The sequence below is a fragment of the Sciurus carolinensis genome, chromosome 1 (assembly GCF_902686445.1).
Source record: "Sciurus carolinensis chromosome 1, mSciCar1.2, whole genome shotgun sequence".
NCBI lineage: Eukaryota > Metazoa > Chordata > Mammalia > Rodentia > Sciuridae > Sciurus > Sciurus carolinensis.
Window position 1 is genome coordinate 169203805 of NC_062213.1, and position 23315 is coordinate 169227119.

At 35.4% G+C, this 23315-nt stretch overlaps 2 protein-coding genes across 2 annotated transcripts in view; one reads left to right on the forward strand and one right to left on the reverse strand.

Moving 5' to 3' along the window:
* Faf1 (Fas associated factor 1) overlaps positions 1-23315 on the forward strand; it is a 459649-nt gene that overhangs the window by 49850 nt on the left and 386484 nt on the right. The gene's annotated exons all lie outside the window — the stretch shown is intronic.
* On the reverse strand, positions 13763-14762 carry LOC124985959 (protein AMN1 homolog). Its single transcript, XM_047554633.1, has one exon. It carries the CDS (start codon positions 14760-14762, stop codon positions 13986-13988), a length of 777 nt encoding a protein of 258 aa, XP_047410589.1. The 3' UTR covers positions 13763-13985.

A 23315-nucleotide genomic window follows, 5' to 3' on the forward strand; every position in this document is an offset into this window, starting at 1 on the left:
TCACATCTCAAAGTGAAATGTGATAAATACTAAGTAAACTTCTCAGACTTTTTCTGTTTTTGAGACAGGGTCTTACTGTAGTCCTCTGCCTTAGCCTCCTGAATAGCTGGGCTTATAGGAGTGAGCCACAGTACCCGACTCGATTTTTTTCCTTTGGATCTGCTAACAATAGTAGTTTTGTAGAAATGATTTGTCAGTGAACTAGAAAAATTACAAATTGATGGTAGACACAGAGCAGTATCTCTTAACATAAGCATGTTTAGGGAAGACTTTAGCTTGTATTAAAAATGCTTTTTATTGGCCTATATAATTTGGTACACTTATTTATATGCCTGCAGTATCATTAATAGAATTCACTCTTTGGTATGTTTGAAAGTGAATGGAGAGAAAGATCTTAATTTAAGGCATTATTAAGAAGGAATCATTATTGTTAATATCAGGTTTTGGTACTTCTGTGAGTGTGTCTCAATGAGAGAGGCTGCTTATTTGTCAGGAATCTGTGGTCTGATCCTTTGCTTTGTAGACCTACAAGTTGGATTTATTTATTTATTTTTTGTTCCTTTTAGATTTGACAATGGAGTATATTTTATAGTATGTATATTATCCATTCATGGAGTATAACTTAATCTAATTAGAACCATTCTTGAGGCTGTACATAATGTGGTGTTTCACTGGTCGTGTATTCACATATGAACATAGGAAAGTTATGTCTGATTTATTCTGCTGTCTTTCCTATTTCCGTTCCCCTTTCCCTTCCCTACATTCCCCTTTGTCTAATTCAATGAACTTCTTTTCTACTCTTCCCTCCTCCATCCTTATTATATGTTAGCATTCACATATCAGAGAGAATATTTGGCCTTTGTATTTTTGGGATTGGCTTATTTAACATTTAGGATGATAGTCTCCAGATCCTTCCATTTACCAGCAAGTGCCATAATTTTGTTCTTCTTTATGGCTGAGTAATATTCCATTGTGTATATATATATACCATATTTTCTTTATCATTGATCTGTTGAAGGGCATCTTGGTTGGTTCCATAGTGTAGCTATTGTGAATTAAACTGCTGTAAACATTGATGTGGCTGTGTCAATGTAGTATACTAATTTACATGTTGGATTTTTATATATTTTTCACCAGTGATAATGTTCTGGGAAATTGCCTCAGTAACAAATTCACATGAAACTGATTTGTTAGTGAGAAAATTAACTTATAAAGGGATAGACACTACACTGAGCACATGTGAAATTCACAACATCCTTTTCCTGGTATTAGTATACTGGAGAAACCAGTTTGGTCATAAGAACATGAATTGGTGAGCATGGAAGCAGAACAAATTATCTGGGTGTGTTTGAGAGGTGGTTTACTCAGACTTTGGTAAGTCTAGGGAATTATTCCATTTCTAGAGTTTGGATAATTTCATAATGTCATGTTCATGTCATCATTTCTATCAGTAGTATCTTTAGGATATCTTCATAGCATTTGTTTTGGACAGCAATAGACAAATTCTAACTTGCTGATTATTTATATTATATATAGAGGCTACTTCTGTTAGAATCTTATCTGAGGTCTATATGATTTTGATTATTTTGATTGGTTTTTATCTCAGTACTGATTGATGAAATTTGGGCATAATCCAGCCTTTCTGAGACTGTGTTACAGATTCTTCTTTAAAAATATTTTTTAGTTGTAGATGGACATGATACCTTTATTTATTTATTTTTATGTTGTGCTGAGGATTGAACCCAGTGTCTCACATGTGCTAGGCAAGCACTTTAACCACTGAGCCAACCAACCCCAGCCACAGATTCTTTTTTTTGGTGCTAACACCTGATAAAATTTGTAAGGGAGTGATGAAAAGATTGAACACCTTAGTGTTGGTACTAGATTTAGATTCTGGTTCTGCTGAACAACTTGGACATGCTGCTTGATGTGTGTAAATTTCCTCATCAGTGCTAAAAGGATGATGAAAGAATTATGAATTAATATGTCTAAAACACCTAAACAACACAGAAGGAATGTACATGTAAATTCACCCATCCATTGTTTCTTTGAATGAGTATTTTATTGAGTGATCTACTGTGTGCCAGGCAATTTGCTATGTACCTGGGATTATAACATTGACCATGATAGTCATAATCTGCACTACAGAAGTTTATAGTTTAGCAGGGAATAGAGGCACACAAATAGGCAATTATAACATTATGTGGTAAGTGCTATAATAAGTGACAGGAACTTTATTTATTTATTCTCTCAAAATGAGAGAGGACTTCACCATGTTACCCAAGCTGATCTCAAACTCCTGGGCTCAGTCAATCCTTTTGCCTCAACCTCTTAAGTACCTGGGACTACAGGCATGTGCTGCTATGTCTGGATAAACAGAAGTGTTTTTAGAGGTGCCTAAAAAAAAAAAAAAATGCAGGGTCAAAATATTTAAGGCTTTTTCTTAAAATTTAAAAGTTTTAAAAGGAAAAGATATTTAAGAAACTTGACCAGGGTCAGTGATTGTCTAGTATTTTCTAATGTGAGATTGACTACTCTGATAAAATGTGCATGCACCTGCACTGTGCCACTACTTGATATTTATAAGCATTTGTAAACATTTGAATAGATTGCGTCAGAGTAGAGTCATATGGCAACTTGTTTTTGGAAGTGGTAGATACATGATTTTTTTTTCTTTATTTTTTTTATTATTGTACACAAATGGGATACATGTCGTTTCTCTATTTGTACATGACGTAAAGGCATACCATTTGTGTAATCATACATTTACATAGGGTAATGTTTGATTCGTTCTGTTATTTTTTTCCCTTCCCTCCCCTCCCACCCCTCTTTTCCCTCTATACAGTCCTTCCTTCCTCCATTCTTGCCCCCCTCCCTAAACCTAACTCTAACCCTAACACTAACTCTTCCCAACCCCCATTATGTGTCCTCATCCACTTATTAGCGATATCATTCTTCCTTTGGTTTTTTGAGATTGGCTTATCTCACTTAGATTGATATTCTCCAGTTTCATCCATTTGCCTGCAAATGCCATAATTTTATCATTCTTTATGGCTGAGTAATATTCCATTGTATATATATACCACAGTTTCTTTATCCATTCATCAATTGAAGGACATCGAGGTTGGTTCCACAATCTGGCTATTGTGAACTGAGCAGCTATGAACATTGATGTGGCTGTATCTCTGTAATATGCTGATTTTAAATCCTTTGGGTATAGGCCAAGGAGTGGGATAGCTGGGTCAAATGGTGGTTCCATTCCAAGTTTTCTAAGGAGTCTACATACTGCTTTCCAGAGTGGCTGCACTAATTTGCAGCCCCACCAGCAATGTTTGAGTGTACCTTTCTCCCCACATCCTCGCCAACACCTGTTGTTGCTTGTATTCTTGATAATCGCCATTCTAATTGGGGTGAGATGGAATCTTAGGGTGGTTTTGATTTGCATTTCTCTTATTACTAGAGATGTTGAACATTTTTCCATATGTTTGTTGATTGTTTGTAGATCTTCTTCTGTGAAGTGTCTATTCATTTCCTTAGCCCATTTGTCGATTGGATTACTTGCATTCTTGGTGTAGAGTTTTTTGAGTTCTTTATAGATTCTGGAGATTAGTGCTCTATCTGAAGTATGATTGGCAAAGATTTTCTCCCACTCTGTAGGCTCTTTCTTTGCATTGCTGATAGTTTCCTTTGCTGAGAGAAAGCTTTTTAGTTTGAATCTATCCCAGTTATTAATTCTTGCTTTTATTTCTTGTGCTATGGGAGTCCTGTTGAGGAAGTCTGGTCCTAAGCCGAAACGTTGAAGCTCTGGACCTACTTTTTCTTCTATAAGATGCACGATCTCTGGTCTGATTCCGAGATCCTTAATCCATTTTGAGTTTAGTTTCGTGCATGGTGAGAGATATGGGTTTAGTTTCATTCTGTTGCATATGGATTTCCAATTCTCCCAGCACCATTTGTTGAAGAGGCTATCTTTTCTCCATTGCATATTTTTGGCCCCTTTGTCTAGTATGAGAAAATTGTATTTATTTGGGTTTGTGTCCATGTCCTCTATTCTGTACCATTGAACCACCTTTCTATTTTGATGCCAATACCATGCCATTTTTGTTACTATTGCTTTGTAGTAGGGTTGAAGATCTGGTATTGCGATACCCCCTGCTTCACTCTTTCTGCCAAGGATTGCTTTAGCTATTCTGGGTTTTTTATTCTTCCAGATGAATTTCATAAGTTCTTACTCTATTTCTGTAAGGTACATCATTGGGATTTTAATTGGAATTGCATTGAATCTGTATAGCACTTTTGGTAGTATGGCCATTTTGACAATATTAATTCTTCCTATCCAAGAACATGGGAGATCTTTCCATCTTCTAAGGTTTTCTTGAATTTCTTTCTTTAGTGTTCTGTAGTTCTCATTGTAGAGGTCTTTCACCTCTTTTGTGAGATTGATTCCCAAGTATTTTATTGTTTCGAAGCTATTGTGAATGGGGTAGTTTTCCTAATTTCTCTTTCTGAAGATTCATCGCTTATGTATAGAAATGCCTTAGATTTATGTGCATTGATCTTATATCCCGCTACTTCACTGAATTCACTTATGAGATCTAACAGTTTTCTGGTGGAATTTCCTGGTTCCTCTAAGTATACAATCATATCATCAGCAAATAGGGATAGTTTGAGTTCTTCTTTTCCTATGCGTATCCCTTTAATTTCTTTGGTCTGTCTAATTGCTCTGGCTAGAGTTTCAAGGACGATATTGAATAGAAGTGGTGAAAGAGGGCATCCCTGCCTTGTTCCAGTTTTTAGAGGGAATGCTTTCAGTTTTTCACCATTTAGGATAATATTAGCCATGGACGTAGCGCAGATGGCCTTTACAATGTTAAGGAATGTTCCCACTATCCCTATTTTTTCCAGTGTTTTGAGCATGAAGGGATGCTGTATTTTATCAAATGCTTTTTCTGCATCTATCGAAATAATCATGTGATTCTTGACTTTAAGTCTATTGATATGGTGAATTACATTTATTGATTTCCTGATGTTGAACCAGCCTTGCATCCCTGGGATGAAACCCACTTGATCATGGTGCACTATCTTTTTAATATGTTTTTGTATGCGATTTGCTAAAATTTTGTTGAGAATTTTTGCGTCGATGTTCATTAAGGTTATTGGTCTGAAATTTTCTTTCCTCGATGTGTCTCTGTCTGGTTTAGGTATCAGGGTAATATTGGCTTCATAGAATGAGTTTGGGAGGGTTCCCTCCTCTTCTATTTTATGGAATACTTTGAGAAGTATTGGAATGAGCTCTTCTTTAAAAGTTTTGTAGAACTTGGCTGAGAACCCATCTGGTCCTGGACTTTTCTTTGTTGGTAGGCTTTTGATGACTTCTTCTATTTCATTACTTGAAATTGGTCTATTTAAATTGCGTATGTCCTCCTCGTTCAGTTTAGGCAATTCATATGTCTCTAGAAACCTGTTGATGTCTTCGAAATTTTCTATTTTGTTGGAGTATAGATTTTCAAAATAGCTTCTAATTATGTTTTGTATTTAAGTCATGTCTGTTGTGATATTTCCTTGTTCATTCTGAATTTTAATGATTTGGGTTTTCTCTCGTCTTCTCTTTGTTAGTGTGGCTAAAGGTTATCAATTTTGGTTATTTTTTCAAAGAATCAAGTATTTATTTTGTCAATTTTTTGTATTGTTTCTTTTGTTTCAATTTCGTTGATTTCAGCTCTGAGTTTGACTATTTCCTGTCTTCTACTACTTTTGGTGTTGGTCTGTTCTTCTTTTTCTAGGGCTTTGAGCTATAGTGTTAGGTTGTTTATTTTTTGAGTTTTACTTCTTTTATTAAATGCGCTCCATGAAATAAATCTTCCTCTAAGTACTGCTTTCATAGTGTTCCAGAGATTTTGATATGATGTTTCTTTGTTCTCGTTTACCTCTAAGAATTTTTAAATTTCCTTCTTAATATCTTTTGTTATCCATTCATCATATAATAGCATATTGTTTAATCTCCAGGTGTTGGAGTAGTTTGTTGTTTACTCTTTCATTTATTTCTAACTTCAATCCATTATGATCTGATAGAATACAAGGTAGTGTCTCTATCTTCTTGTATTTGCTGACATTAGCTTTGTGGCATAATATATGATCTATTTTAGAGAAGGATCCATGTCTAAGATCCTGCTGAGAAGAAAGTATATTCGCTGTTGGTTGGATGGTATATTCTATAAATGTCTGTTAAGTCTAAATTATTGATTGTGTTATTGAGATCTATGGTTTCTTTGTTCAATTTTTGTTTGGAAGATCTGTCCATTGGTGAGAGAGGCGTGTTAAAATCACCTAGTATTATTGTGTTATGGTCTATTTGGTTTCTAAAATTGAGAAGGATTTGTTTGACATACATGGATGAGCCACTGTTTGGGGCATAGATGTTTATGATTGTTATATCTTGCTGATTTATGCTTCCCTTAAGCAGTATGAAATGTCCTTCCTTATCCCTTCTGACTAACTTTGGCTTGAAGTCCACATTATCTGAAATGAGGATGGATACTCCAGCTTTTTTGCTGAGTCCATGTGCATGGTATGTTTTTCCCCATCCTTTCACCTTTAGTCTATGGGTATCTCTTTCTATGAGGTGATTCTCTGCAGGCAACATATTGTTGGATCTTTCTTTTTAATCCAATCTGCCAGTCTATGTCTTTTGATTGATGAATTCAGGCCATTAACATTCAGGGTTATTATTGAGATATGATTTGTATTCCTGGTCATTTGGTTCATATTTAAAATTTTATTTATTTATTTATTTATTTTTTGACACATCTTGGTTCCTCCTTTATTTGACAGTTCCTTTAGGATAATTCCTCCCTTTGCTGATTTGCTTCTTTGTTTTTTATCTCTTCCTCATGAAATATTTTGCTGAGAATGTTCTGTAATGCTGGCTTTCTTTTTGTAAATTCTTTTAACTTTTGTTTATCATGGAAAGATTTTATTTCATCGTCAAATTTGAAGGTAAGTTTTGTTGGGTATAAGATTCTTGGTTGGCATCCATTTTCTTTCAGAGCTTGAAAAATGTTGTTCCAGGCCCTTCTAGCTTTTAGGGTCTGGATTGAAAAATCTGCTGATATCCGTATTGGTTTCCCCCTGAATGTAATTTGGTTCTTTTCTCTCACAGCCTTTAAAATTCTGTCTTTATTTTGTATGTTAGGTATTTTCATTATAATGTGCCTTGGTGTGGGTCTGTTGTAATTTTGTGTATTTGGAGTCCTATAAGCCTCTTGAACTTGATTTTCCATTTCATTCTTCAGATTTGGGAAATTTTCTGATATTATTTCATTGAATAGATTGTTCATTCCTTTGGTTTGTTTCTCTAAGCCTTCCTCAATCCCAATAATTCTCAAATTTGGCCTTTTCATGATATCCCATAGTTCTTGCAGATTCTGTTCATGATTTCTTACCATCTTCTCTGTTTGTTCAACTTTGTGTTCGAGGTTACATATTTTGTCTTCAATATCTGAGGTTCTGTCTTCCAGGTGTTCTATCCTATTGGTTATGGTTTCTATGGAGTTCTTAATTTGGTTTATTGTTTCCTTCATTTCAAGGATTTCTGTTTGTTTTTTTTCAATATCTCTAACTCTTTATTGAAATGATCTTTTGCTTCCTGAATTTGCTGTGTTAACTGTCGATTGGTGCGATCATTCAATGCCTGCATTTGCTCTTTCATCTCATCATTCAATGCCTGCATTTGCTCTTTCATCTCATCGTTTGCTTCCCTAATCATTTTAATTATGTACATTCTGAACTCCCTTTCTGTCATTTCTTCTGCCATGCTGTCATTGGATTTTATTGATGTAACATCTAGATTTGTTTGGGGCATTTTCTTCCCTTGTTTTCTCATATTGTTCAGGAATCAGTGAACCGCTAAGAAATTGCAGATTTCCTCTATCGACTTATAATGTCCCTGAAGATTGCTAGTATATCCCCTCTTATCCTTCAGCAGCCTGAAGTCTTGGAGGAAGTTGATAATGCGGAATTCCACGAAGAACCTGCCTCTCTAGGGTGGTGACCCTGAGGTGTCGTATATTCTCTGCTAGTGGGCAGAGGTGTCTCCACTTGTTGATCAATGGTCATCCAACAGGGAACTAGGCTTCGGGCTGAGGCAAGTCCTGTTTGTGCCTGTGTCTCTGGTTTTACCATCCCTGTGGTAAAACCTCTCCCGGTAGGGAAGACTCACTTGGTGGGAACGTCTCGCTGGTCAGTTCCCCTCCTAGTGGTTCCCCTCAATCTACAACTACCGCCTGGGCTGGGCTGTCTTCCTCTGCAATGTTCCCAGGGGCCCGGACCTACCTCCTGGGCCTGGGAGCCTCACCCTCCGCAGGCGAGTCTCCTTAGGCTGCCTCTCCCAGAGAATCTGCCTGCAGTCCTGGAAACTTCGCTCCGCCCCTAGGCGCGTCTCTGTGGGGCTCTTCCAGCAAGAAGCCACCTAGCTCCAGGGACCCTGCTCTGCACCTAATCGCCTGGCTATGCGGCCCCTCCTCTGAGCCGCCACCTGGAGCCCTGTACAATAGCTGCGATACCCAGAGACCCGCCACACACCTCCTCCACCGGACAGCAGCCCAGTTTCCGACGCAGTCACTAGGAGTCCAAGCAACTCACTTCGCGTCTCCTCCTCCCGCCAACCTCCCATAGCCCTAGGCAGTCACTCCAAGTCCAAGTGACCCGCCCTGTTCCTCCTCCTCCTCCTCCGGGTAGCCCCCCGGGTGTTCAGGGGTGGTGGCTCCGAGACCAAGTGACCCACCGGGCTCCTCCTCCAGGCAGGCCACCGGTGTTCAGGAGCTGTCGCTTTGAGTGCAATCAACTCACCACTCGCCTCCTCCTCTGGCAACCGCCTGTGGCTCTGATGCAGTCACTCCTAGACCAAGCGACCTGCCGCGCTTCTCCTCTCCTCCGGACAACCCCCCGGTGTTCGGAAGTGATTACTCTGAGTCTAAACAGCTCACCACACAGCTCCTCCTCAGGCAGCCGCCCGGAGCCCTAGTGGTTGCTCCGAGTCCAAGCGCTGTGCTGAGCCGCCTCCTGTACGATGATCCCAGTTGTCCGTGTTTACCGCTCCAGGGGGGGAGGGGCGTCTCGCCAGGCAACTCCACTTCACAAATTCCCTGCGTTCCGGGGCTACCGCCCTATCCGGGATGCCTCCCCAACGGGAGAGACTCACCCAGCGGCTTTGAGTTGGTCACAAGTCTCTCACTATCTCCTGTTTTGAATCCTGCGTCCTGGAGCAACGTGAAATGCAGCCGCCCTCTAGGCCGCCACCTTGAAACTCCATACATGATTTATTTTCCTTAGTCCACATTGCCAGCAGAAGCATCTATGTAGGTTGTATAACCAGACTAATAATGTTAAAAATAATAACAGCTGATCCTAGTGGTGCATGCCTATCTTCCCAGTGACTTCAGAAACTGAAGAGGATTGCAAGTTTAAGGCCAACCTCAGCAATTTAGCAATACCCTTTCTTAAAAAAAAAAAAAAAAAAAATCTGCTGGGGATGTAGCTAAGTGGTAGAACTCCCCTGGGTTCAATTCGTACTACTGCAAAAAGAAAACAAAGAAAAAAGCAACAAAGAAAAAAAGAAGACTAACTCACGAAACTTGGTAAAATTTTAAAAAGTATAATTCAGTAATCTTTTTTTTTTTTTTTTTTTTTTTTTAAACAACAACAAAACTTTTGCACCAAGTTAAATAAAGTGCTTTACTTAAGAATTTCTAACTGGGGGTCAGGTGGTGGACAAGGCTCTCTTTCCACTATGTTTTGATTCTCAGACTTTAGTCAATATAAGAATCATCTGGGGTGCTTAGTAAAAATGTAGATTCTAGTGTTTCATTCCCTGTAGAAAATCTGTTTCAGTAGAGGCAGAGTCTAAATACATATGTGTTTAACAACATGTTAGGTAAATTCTATGACAAAGAGGTGAGGATCCCACTATAAGTGACCAGAATACACCACACTGCCATAGTTGTGTTGTATGGTTTTAGCTGAAGCCCTTCTGTCTCCATCTTTCTGAAGTTGGTGGGTTTTTTTGAAATCCTGTTGTTCTCACCATTGAAGCACTAACAATAATGTTCTACTCTTTGTTATGCTTCAGGTTCTCTTAAGTGCTTTGCTGTTGAATATCTCTTTGGCACATCTGAGATTTTTCACAATGAGAGTACTATTACTCTTTTCTTCCATTTTCCCTAACTGTTCTTCATTTTAAAATGTTTCTCTGATGTAAACTTAATAAACTGAATTTTTAGTTGCCTGACATGATTGCTCTTTCCCTTTCTTTTTGTACCTCCCCTTTTTCTCCCCTATCTTTCCCTTTATTGCTTCTTTTCTCCCATATTTTGTTTGCTTCCCTCATCAAAGTATGAGTTTTATAAGTCTATAATTAGGAATATTATACCTAATAAATATAATTAATGAGACTACTAATTATTGAATTTCTTACATATTATTAATCAAATATGTATTGAGGTTTTACCCATTCATAAAAAGACATAGTTCTTAAGAAAATCAAGACAATAATAAAGACAAAATTCATGATAGTGGTTACCTTAGGGGAGGAAGAAAAGTGATTAGGAAGTATGGTCAGAAGGCTTCAAAAATATTGATGATAATGTAGTTTTTGAGTTGGTGGCAGGTATGTTAATCTTTGCTCATGTGAATTACGAATCAGTTATTGTTAGGAACCTTGTAATAAAAGTGAAAAGATCTCTGCACTTAGGATGGTAAACTCCCAAATAAAATATACCGTGAGATGTTTGAAAACTTGGTTTTGAGATAGGTAGATAAACTCTTCGTGCATTCAAGCATTACTAAAGGACTAATTTAAATAGGACTTTTAAAACATGGAAGTAATGTATATATGACATAAAACTGTATTTTAATCACCTTTAAGTGTTCAGTTTTGTGCCATTAAGTACATTCACATTGCTGAGCCACCATTATCACCAAGCATCTCCAGAACTTTTTAAAGTTTCCCAAATAGAAATCCCATATTAAACATTAACTCCTCATTCTTCCCCCTCCTCAGCCCCTGGCAACCACTGTTGTGCTTTCTTTCTGTGTGAATGTGGCTATGCTAGCACCGTATTTGAGCAGAATCATATAATATTTGTCTTTTTCTAACTGGTTTATTTTACTTAGCATAATGTCTTTAAAATTCATCCACATTGTAGGGTGTTAGAATTCCCTTCCTTTTGAATATGCATTAGATATGAATAGATCTGTGCTGTGCACTTGGGATAAAAAGATGACTAAGACAGGGTTCCTCTCTTTCAGGAGATCTGAATCTAGTAAGGGATACAGAAGATAGGTAGGTATGTAAACAAAAGTAAAATATAGCCTGATAAATACCAAGACTTCACTAGAGAGTAATAGAAGGATCTGTACTATTAGAAATAACCTTTAAAGTGTAATTTAGTTGGATAGTTAGTGTTCAACCTGGAACTCCCAATCGATTTAATGTAGGATTTCTTTATATGCTTTCTGTAACTTTCTATAAAGGGAGGTGAGGTTAAGGCAGTACTATCTAGTAAAAATATAATGTGAGCCACATATATAATTTAAAATTTCTAGAAGCCATTTTTAAAAAGAATAGAATAATCATTAATATATTTCATTTAACCTGGTATATCCAGAGTGTTATCATTTTAACATGTAATTAACATAAAAATCATTAACAAAATATTTTCTTAAGAAATTTGGTGGTATTTTAGACTTACTGCACATCTGAGTTTTTATTAGTTATATTTCAGATGCTCAGTTGTCTCATGTAGCTAGGTAGCACAAATTTAAGGATTCCATTAACAGCAGTGAGGATTTCTGGAATAAGTAGAGTATTTGTAAGTACTTACCTTTTTTGATTATAGAAGGATCTTGAATATTAGTTCAAGAGATGATTTATCTACTTCTTTCTGTGATAGAGGGAAATCCTTATATCTGTAGGATTTATCAGGAACTTTGAAAGTGATTCAGTAAGAGTTGTCTTCAACTGTTTGGGGTTATATTATTTCCTAATGAAAAAGATACTTTGGAATTTCATTAATCAATGCTGTCTAGAAATGCCATGCCTTCAATTTATAAGGATGTTTGGAGAACTACTATTTTAAGAGATCTGTTTAAAGTAACTGGCTGTAACAATTGGTTTTAATGAGGCACAAATATATTTTGGGGAACCTGATGAATTATTATTATTATTTTATACATATAGTTTAGATGTTGATGAACCTTTATTATATGCAGTGCTGAGAATCAAACCCAGTGCCTCATACATGCCAGCAAGCACCCTACCACTGAGCCATAACCCTAGCCCCATGATGAATAATAATTTTTGGGTACTGGGAATTGAACTCAGGGAGCACTCGACCACTAAGCCACATCCCTAGTCCTTTTTTGTATTCTATTTGGAGACAGGGTCTCACTGAGTTACTTGCTTTTGCTTATTACGTTGGTTTTGAACTCAGGATTTTCTTGCCTGAGCCTCAGGAACCACTGGGATTACAGGCATGTGCCACGCCTGGCAGATTACAGATTTTCAATGTAGGGATATTCAACTATAAAGTTTACACATTTTATATACTATTATAGTGTGTATCCTGCTGTAGTATGGTTTCCTTCAGGGTAGTGTTTTGGGCACACCCACATATACATACACTCCCAAACAAAAACAGTTGTGTCTGAGGGGTTTAAAGAGATAGTGCTACTGAAAATTAAAGGGAGGCTTGGGTGAGTGTTTTTTTTTTTTTTTAAATCAAAACTAGAATCTCAGAAGTTGGGAAGATGTTGGTGAAAGGATATAAAATTTCAGTTAAAAATAAGGAATAAGCTCAAGAAATTTATCATACAACGTAGTAACTATAGTTATTAACAATGTATTATTGTATGGTTGAAAATTGCTTAAGGGTATATTTTAGGTGTTCTCAGCACAAAACATGATAAATATTTAAGGCAGTATATATGTTGGTTCGATTTAGTTATTCCACAGCATATACATATTTTAAAGCATCATGTTGTGTATGATAAATAAATACAATTTTTATTTGTCAATAAATAATGTTTTAAAAAATAGAAAAATATCTTCAATGAACTTGAGTCTGAAAGACTGTACACTACTACTTTATTGTTAGTCTGTTTTTATTGCATCTATTGCTCAGTGAAAGCTATTTGAAGGAGGAGAGCTTTCTGTATCAGTCATAGTTTGGCAAGAATCAAAATAATAAATAAATGTGTAATTATTTAAGCAGGAGAGGACTTAATCCAGGAAAATAAGTGCTAATGAGATCTGTGGAATAGCCAAGAAGAGAGCTCCTTGCTTTCAGGAAATAAGTGATTATAGGGACATCTGGAATTCACTACCCATGTAAAAAAAGGGTAGATTCAGACTGATATGATTTATAAAAAACTTTAAAAAGCAAAAGAAAATTGGGTTTAATGGTGCATACCTGAAACGCCAGTGACTTGGGAGGCTGAGGCAGGAGGATTGCAAGTTGAAGGCCAGTCTTTGCAACTCAGTGAGACCCTGTTTTTTTTTTTTTTTTTTTTTACTTTTAGAAATATCTTTATTTAGAATTCTCCTAAAGTTTATATCAGTAAATTTCTCTTACAACAGCTCAAATACCTACATAGGAGAAGAGAAGGAAGTCTTGAGGGAAAACAGATCATTTAAACTTTGTTGTTTAAAAAACAAATCCAGCCCCCCACCCACACAGAGTTCATGCTAGAATACCATTTCAAAGACAATGACTCATCCAACAAATATAATAACAGAATGTTTAAGTCTAGTTAACTTCAAAGCACAAATGTGTATACTTAGATTTAGCTGATTCTCTGAGAGTTATAGCTTAAATAAGATGACAACAACAACGAAATGTTAAATTAAGTGGAAAGCAAATATCTACAGACCATTTCCTGGGAAAGTAGTTTTGACAAGCTTTCATAGCTTTCGTAAACTTCAATAAGCATCAATACACAGTCCACATTACTTGCTTTAGTTTGTTTGGCCCAACTAATTGATCCAAGACTTCTCGTGAAAGATCTGTTATTAGGGGGCATCCATGGAAGAGTAATATATGTATCTGAGGACAGTAAGTAAGAACAGCTTTTACAGCCTCATCAGTTAGATTCACGCAATCCGCCATATGAATTTCCTCTAATTTCTTGGCACATAATCCACTCACAAGTGCAACCACACCATTGTCAGATACCTGAGTGGCTGAAAAGTCAATGCTCTGCAAAAATGGGCAGTTTTTCTCCAATGCGTGTAAGGACACGCCAGTAATACTTAAGCATCCACCTAGATCAGTAATCCTTAGCAGCCGGCAATTGAGTGCAAGAGCAAGGACTCCTTCATCAGTGAGATTGCAGCATCCTTTCAAAATAGCTTCATGGAGATAGGAACAAGATGAAGCCACAGCTTTTATTCCTTCTGACGTTATAGAAACTCTGTCTCCTTCTGAGGAATTTATATTTAATTTTTTCAGTTTTCTGCATTTACACAGGTGTAGGAGAGCAGCATCTGAGATATCACAGCTCCATAGATCTAGAGCTTGGACATCAGGATGTAAAATCTCACTTATATTTGAATCTGTTATCTGTCCCTGCAAGCTCATTATTTTAATCAGTCTATCTTTTATGCTGGGAGGTAAAGGCTTAAGGTCTGTGATATATCTGGAAATATTCTCCATGAAGCACCAAAGGCATAGATCCAGGAGCTGACTGACTGGCCCCAGGCGAGGCATCGCGGCGGCCCTCAGAAGCCTCTTGCGTGGCCTCAGGACCTCCAGAACCCAGCCGGACGGCCCCGACAACTCTCCCGCCCCGGGGCGCGTAGGTCCTGGTGACGTCACACGGTGGAGACCCTGTTTCAAAAAAAAGAAAGAAAGGCTGGGAATGTAGCTCATTGGTAAAGTAACCTGGGTCCTGTCTCCAGTACTGGGGGTGTGGGAAGAAGAGAAGAAAAGAACAATCAGTGTTCTTCATACTATACATATTATAAAAGTATATAAATGAGTTGGTGTAACTTTCTCACAGTTTCCGGGAAGGGATTAGGAAAGGAAATGAAGTGGAAGGGGATTGGGGATTTAAGCTTTTCCTTCTTAACGTTTATTTGAGACTGGGCATAGTGGCACATGCCTGTAATCCCAGAAACTGTTTCCAAAAGAAAAAAAAGGACTGGGGATGTGGCTTAGTGGTTAAGTGATTAAGCATGCCTATATTTGATCCTTGGGATGGGGAAAAAAATAAAGGTTAATATGAAATATATTTGGCAAATATTAAAATTGTTAAAAGGTGTGGAGGGTACACCAGAACTTGGAACTTTGTTTGGTAGTGGGGATTGAACCCAATGGTACTTTACCACTAAGAAAGAATGTTTTACTTTTTATGGTTATTTTTATTTTTAAAAGGAATGAAAAAAGAGTGATAGACTTTAAAATAGTGTGCCATAATAAGCCAAAAACTCTCTCATGCAAAGTAAAATCAATCAGCAGAATAAAATAAAAGAGTAAGAACATCAAAAAATTACATGTGGTCAAATTATAAAGCAAGAAAGGACAGTTTTCACATATTATAACCCAAAAGGAAAACCAGTGTCAGTACCATGACCAGTTGCCGAAAGCAAATGGTCCTCTGAACTGGATATAGGTATTAGGGGCTGAGGACTGGTTTCATGCCTGGAGATGAAGGATAAAGATTCAGGGAAGCAGTAAGAAGTATTCCCAGGTGACCATTCATTTTGCATCATGAGATAAAGACATCATCCTAAAAAAAGAGCTTTAGAAAGTTAAGACTGAGTTTATACAAATGAAAATTGATCCAGAACCAGTGAAATCCCTAAAGTCCCAGCCAAGGAGAATGTAAGAAACACTTTAAAAAAAACCATTGTATTAGTTTTTTATTTGTTCTTTTTTAGATATACATGACAGTAGAGTGTATTCTGATATATTATACACATATGGATACTTATGTAGGATCCCATTCTTGTGGTTGTATGTGATGTTGACTTTCACTGGTCATGTATTCATACATGAACATAGGAAAGTTATGTCCGATTCATTCTACTGTCTTTCCTATTCCCATCCCTCTTCCCTTCATTCCCCTTTGTCTAATCCAGTGAACTTTTGTTCTTCCCTCCCTGCTCATTTTATGTGTTAGCATCCACAATCAGAACATTTAGCCTTTGGTGTTTTTTGGGATTGACTTCATTTCACTTAGCATGATAGCCTCCAGTTTCATCCACTTACTGGCAAATGCCATAATTTCATTCTTAACTTACTGCTGAGTAATATTCTATTATGTATATATTCTACATTTTCTTTATCCATTCATCTGTTGAAGGGCATGTAGGTTGGTTCCATAACTTAGCTGTTGTGAATTGATGTGACTGTGTCACTATAGTAGGCTGACTTTTAAGTTTTTTGGATATGTACTGAGGAGTGGGATAACTGGTCAAATGGTGGTTTCATTCCAAGTTTTCTGAGGAATCTCTATACTACTTTCCATAATGGTTGCACCAATTGCAGTCCCACCAGCAGTGTATGAATGACATGAAGACCAGTGGAACAGAATGGAAGACACAGAGACAAACCCATATACGTACAGTAATCTCATACTAAACAAAGGTGCCATAAACAGACACTGGAAAAAAGATAGTTTGTTCAACAAATTTTGCTGGGAAAACTGGAAATCAATATGTTGTAGAATGAAATTTAAGTTCTGTGTCTCACCCTGCATAAAACTCAACTCAAAGTGGATCAAGGACCTAGGCATTAGACCAGAGACCCTGTGACTACTAGAAGAAAATGTTGGCCCACCTCTTTATCATGTCAGTTTAGGAACTGACTTCCTCAATAAGACTCCTAAAGTGCATGAAGTAAAATAAAAAGTCAATAAATAGGATGGTATAAACTCAAAAGCTTCTTCACAGCAATGGTAACAATCAAGATTGTGAAGAAACAGTCTACAGAATGGGAGAAAGTTTTTGCCACCTGCACCTCAGATAGAGCATTAATCTCCATCATATACAAATAAACTAAAAAAAAACCAAAAAACCAGTAAACCAAATAACCTAGTTAATAAATGGGCAAAGGAACTGAACAGGCACTTTACAGAAGAAGAAATATGAATGGCCAAAAAATATATGAAAAAATGTTCAATATCTCTAGCAATGAGAGAAATAGAAGTTCAGATTACACTAAGAGTTCATCTCACTCCAGTCAGAATGGCAGTTATCAAGAAAACAGGTAACATTAAATGTTGATGAGGATGTGGGGAAAAGGGTAATTCATACATTGCTGGTGGGACTGCAACCACTCTGAAAAGCAATGTGGACATTCCTCAGAAAACTTGAAATGGAACCACCACTTGATCCAGTTTTCTCACTCATCTGTATATACTCAAAGGACTTAAAAGAAACACTTTTAAGGACACCACTACAACCTAAGGCATGAGAAAAACCACAGTCATAGCAGATGTCAAAGGTCTAGATCTGGAGAGTAGGGGTACAGCTCAGTAGTAGTCTTAGATTCAATTCTCAGCACCCTCTCCCCACCACTACCTCAAAGAAAAATAAAAACACGACCCTGTATGTAACCTCTAGACCTAGCAAATGAGAACCGATAACAAAGAGACTTTAAAATGTGTGTGTTTAAAATGTACAAAACAGTGAGGAGTGGAATTCATAAGTCAAGAAAGTAGTGAAAAATAGAAGATTGGATTTTAAAAGGAATCTAAGTGAAACTCCTAAAAGAAAGAATTCAGTAGATGGGTAAACTACAAGATTACATAGATTAAAGAAAACGAAATAGCAGATAGAGTAGCTAACTATTGAAATATAGAGAGAATTTAAAAGGCCATTTGGGGACTAGAATAAGATGTACCTATTTGGAAAATGGGATCTGAAAAAGGGAGAATCAATTCTATGGAAGATACAATATTAAAGTAAATAAAAGTGAAGAATGTTACAGATTTATAAAAATACAGATTTATAAAAAACTCTGCCATATGCTGTAACTGTAGAAGAGCAAAATAAGACGTAATTTCCAAAAGCTACTGAAAAATGCATAGTTAGAAAACAAACAGGAACATGGTAGATTTAAGACCAACTGTATCAATTACTATATTAATTATGAGCGATTTTAGTACTGTATTCAAAAGGAAGAGATGTCTGAAAGGATAAAAGGAATGCTTGACTATAGACTGTCTAATACAAATGACCTGAATAAATACAACTACATTTAAAAAAACATGAGTAATACATGCTAACGGGCTAGTGTGATGGTGCAGGTCTATAATTCTAGCTACACAGCAGGCTCAGGCAGGAGGTTCACAAGTTCAAGGTCAGGCTGGCCAAAATAGCAAGACTCCCATCCAAAACAAACAAACAAGAAGATATTTCATCAAACTATTATTGAAAAGCTAGATGACTGTTAGTATCAAAGTATACTTCAGTACAAGAATTATTGCCAAAGAAAAAATGAACATACTGTAATAGTAAGAGAATTAGTTCTTAATTTGTGTACACTCAGTATATCAAGCAAAAATTAGTAAAACTGTAAACAGAATTAGATAAATCCATAATTATAAATGGAGATATGTACAGTCCCTCTAAGCAAGCAATAGAACAAGTGGAACCACTAAAGATACAGAAGATCTGAACAGATAGATTAGAAGATTTGAGCTGCTAGACTTAAAGACAGCTCTACACAACATTGGTAGTATACATAGTTACATGCGTATGAAACATTAAACAATACAGATCATTGGGCCATGAAAGGAAGTCATGATAAATTTCTAAGCACTGAAATCATATAGATAATGTTCTGTGACCAAAATCGAATTAGAATTTAGTTGCAGAAGGGTATTTGGAAAATTCCTAAACATTTGGAAATTAAGTGACATCTTCCCAACTAAAATACATGAGGTCAAAGTGGAAATCATGAGGAAAACTAGAAAATGTTTTGAACTGAATGATAATGAAAACACACATATAAATATTAGTGATATATAGCTAAAGCAGTGTCTAGAGGTAAATTCATTGATATTAATGCTTATATTAGAAAGTTAGAAAGATTTAAAATTATTGGTATTCCACCTTAAGTTAGAAAGAGCAACTTAAATAAGTGGAAGGAAATAAAGAGGAAGTGCAATGAAAACAAATAAGAGAGAAAAATAATAAGAGCAAATATTGCTACTTTTTGAATATTTATGAAAACTCTATAATTTTAGGCTAATCAAGGGGGAAAAACTCACAAATTATCCTGTGATAATTCCTGATGTTCTTATGGTAATTCTTTTCATTCTTCATCAAGGATGAAGGTAGGGGGATTGCTATAGGCCCTCCAGATTTAAAAAATTACTATGAGGAAAATATTACGGGCAGATTGTGCTAATGCATTAAATACCTTGGAAGATACAAATTACCAATATTAAGAAATAAATTTTTAGTATCCTTGCAAAGATTTTTAAAAAGTAAATTAATAATGTAAAACTCCCTTGAAAGACTTGAGACCTTGATCACTTTATTGGTGAATTTTATCAAACTTATCAGTTCTATACAGACTCCTTTTCAAAAGAAATGAGGGAATGCAGAAACATTCCATCCATGAGGCCCATATTCACTTAGTACCCAAATAAAACAGATATTTCAAGAAAATAAAACTATAGACTTATATTCCTCATCAACATATATGTTAAAATCCTTGAAATATTAGTGAATTGAATCCAGGAATATATAAAGAAGACAATATGTCATGACTTAAATGGGATTCATCTGAGAAAAGGATCATTTACCATTTTGAAGTCAGTGATTGGAATTCAAATTCTCATGATCTCCTCTGTAAATACAGAAAAGTAGTTGGCAAAAGACATCACCAATTCATCATGGTAAAACCTCTCATCATCCTTTGACTAGTAGGGAACCTCAGCCTGATGAACAGCATCTCTGAAAAACCTACTGCTAATGTCATAGGGTATGACTGAACATTTTCCTTCTAAGATGGGGTATCCATTCTCACCAGTTCTATTCAACATTATATTGGAAGTTTTTATCCAACTTAATAAGGGAAGGAAAATAAATGAAAACTTCAATTTGTAAATTAAAAAAGGAAAGAAAGGAAAGGAAAAATTGTTTTTATTTGCATATGACTCTTATCTGCAGTTAAAATACTAGGAATTTATAGAAACAGTACTTAAACTAACAAATCTGTGTACAAAGTCAACATATAGAAATCAGTTATTTCATGTGCCAGCAACTTGAAAATTAAAAATTTTGGGGAAATCGCATCTGTACTGAATATGTGCATACTCTTTTTCTTGCCATTATTCTCTAAACAATACAGTGTACCAACTATTTATATAACATTATGCTGTATTAGGTATTATAAGTAATCTAGTGGTGATTTAAAGTATGCAGAAGAAAGTATATTTATGATATACACATACTACACCATTTTATCTAAAGAACTTAAGTATCCACAAAGTTTGGTGTCTACCAGAGGTCATGGATCAAGTCAATCCCTTAATGATACTGTGGGATTACAATACTAAATTTTAAAACTGAGAAGTGTAAGTCTTCTAACTTTGTTCTTTTTTAAGATTGTTTTCAGTAATCTGGACTCCTTGTGTTCTGTTTTAATTTGAGGATCAGCTTTTAATTTTCAGTGTATAAGTCTCTTATTTTGTTGGTTAAATTTATCCTTAGGTATTTCTGGATTGTATCATAAATGAAATTTAAAAAAAATTATTTTTTGTATTGTTTGTTGCAAATGTATTTAGAAATAAAACTTGAGTTTCATATGTTGATCTTTTATCTTGCAGTTTCATTGTATTTATTAGCACTGGTAGTGTTTGTGTGTGTGTGTGTGAGAGAGAGAGAGAGAGAGAGAGAGTTTTATTTATTTTTTTTTAGGATTTTCCGTATATAGTTTTACTTATCCTATTTCAGTTTCAATGTATTCTTTTGCTTGCCTTTTTGCTTTTCCAGGAAGTTCCATTATAATGTAGCATAGAAGTGGCAAAAAGACCCAATCTTATTTTATCCTCATCTTCGGGCAAAAAATTTAATCTTTCATAATTAAAAGATTCTTTTTTATAAATATCTTTTATCATGCTAAGGAAGTTTTTTTGTAGTTAAGGATTTTTATAATGAAAGTCTTTATTTTTTTCTGCTAATGCTTTTTCAGTGTGCTTTTAGCTATTATGGTTTTTTCCCTTTTATTCTATTAATGTAGGATAATCATTATTATATGTTGAACCACCTTTGCAGTCTTGGAATAAATCTTTCTTGATCATGGTGTATATTTCTTTTATTATATAGCTGTGTCCAGTCTACTATTTTATTGATGATTTTTGCATTTATATTCCTAATGGATGTTGGTTTATAATTTCCTTGGGCTCTCTTTTGTGAATTGTTCTCTTTAATATTTTTGGGAATAGTTTTAGCAGGGTGGGTGTTAATTCTTTATTAAAGGGTGGTAGAATTCAACAAGGAGGTCATGTATTCCTGATTTTTTACTTGTTGGAAGTCTTTTGATTATTGATGTTGTTTCTTTATTCGTAGGTAGTTTCAAATTTCCTTTTTCTTCTTGAGTCAGTTTTGGTAGTTTGTTTCTAGGAATTTGTTATTTTCTTTTGGGGTTTCTAATTTGTTGACATGTAATTTTTCATGGTATTCTTTTTCATACTTTTATTTCTATAAAGTCATTATTCATATTCCTATTCTCATTTTAGTAATTTGAGTCTTTTTTCTTAGCCAATCCAAGTAATTTTAAATTATGTCAGTTTGTTAAACTATTAGAAGAACCAACTTTTGTTTTTTTTATTTTCTCTTGTTTTTCTGTTCTCTGTTTCATTTCTCTCTGCTATGGTCTTTATTTCCTTCATTTGCTGGCTTTAATATTTCTTTTTTATTGTTTGTTCCTCAAGGGTAAAGGTAAGCTATTAATTTATATTGTTTTTTTCTTTTTAAATGAAGGTATTTATAGATATAAATGTTTTTGTGATTGGAAAAGAGACTTGTTTGATTTGTCTTTTTAAGATTTCTTGAGATTTTGTGTTCTAACTGTCCTTTATCCCAGAGAATGTTCCATGTGTACTTAAATGAAAAATATTTATTCCTGTTGTTTTTGAGGTTGAATATTCTATATATGTCTATTAATATCTAGTTGTTGTGTAGCATTTTTCAAAGTCCTCTCTCTTCTTATAATGCTTTTTTGTCTAGTTACTCTTATCCATTATTCAGACTGTCATACTGAAATCTCCAACTCTTACTGTAGAACTGTTTCTCTTTTCAATTCTTTCAGCTCTTTTCTTCATATATTTTGGGGGCTTTGCTATTAGGTATGTATATACTTATCATATTTATATCTTCTTGATTCATTGTCCTTTTTATCAGTATATAATATGCTTCTTTTTCTCTTATATGAAATTTTTGACCTAGAGTCTGTTTCATCTGATGTTAGTGTAGCCACTAAGCTTTCTTTAGGTAACTAATTGCATGGAATAGCTTTTTCCATCCTTTCACTTTCAGCCTGTTTGTCTCTTTGGATCCGAAGCGAGTCTTTTGTAAGCAGTATATAGTTGGATTATATCTTTTTTATTCTTTCTACTCGTCTTTGCCTTTTGTTTGAAGAGTGTAACTCGTTTACACTTAACAATAATTACTTATGGAAGCATTTCTGCCATTTGCTGTTTTGAAAATGTCATGAACAAATGTCTCATATCTTTTTCTCCTCACTTCTTTTATTATTACTTTGTTTTGTGTTTATAACTCATTTTTTTTGTACTGCACTTTTTGTGTGTATATTTAAAAAGTTATTTTAGATCACTCTTGGGATTACAAATAATCTCTTTCATTATAAATGTCTTTCGAATTAGTATCAATTTAGGTTCTGTAGTATACCAGACTTCTGCTCCTATACAGCCTGTCATATCCCCTTAAATGTTCTTGTCAGTACTTACATTTTTATACATTATATGGTCACTATTACAGATTTATAATTGTTTATGTATTTTTCTGTTAAATCACATAAAAAGAAGAAAAGGACTTATATAAATCAAAAGTACAAAATACTGACTTTTGTATTTACTTATATTCAGATGTCTTGAAGTGATGATTTGTTTACATCCCATCAAACCCACTGTAATTGAAAGTATGATAAGTTGAAAGAAAATGAATTTAATACAACTATCTTATTGAACATCATAGCTCAATAGCATAGTACATTTTTGAATGTCAGTTGTTCATCCTTGTGATGGTATAATGGACCGAGAGCTGTGGCTCATTGCTGTTTTCC

Coding starts and splice junctions, on each gene's coding strand:
- LOC124985959 (XM_047554633.1), bottom strand. CDS start 14,762: ATGCCTCGCCTGGGGCCAGTCAGTCAGCTCCTGGATCTATGCCTTTGG.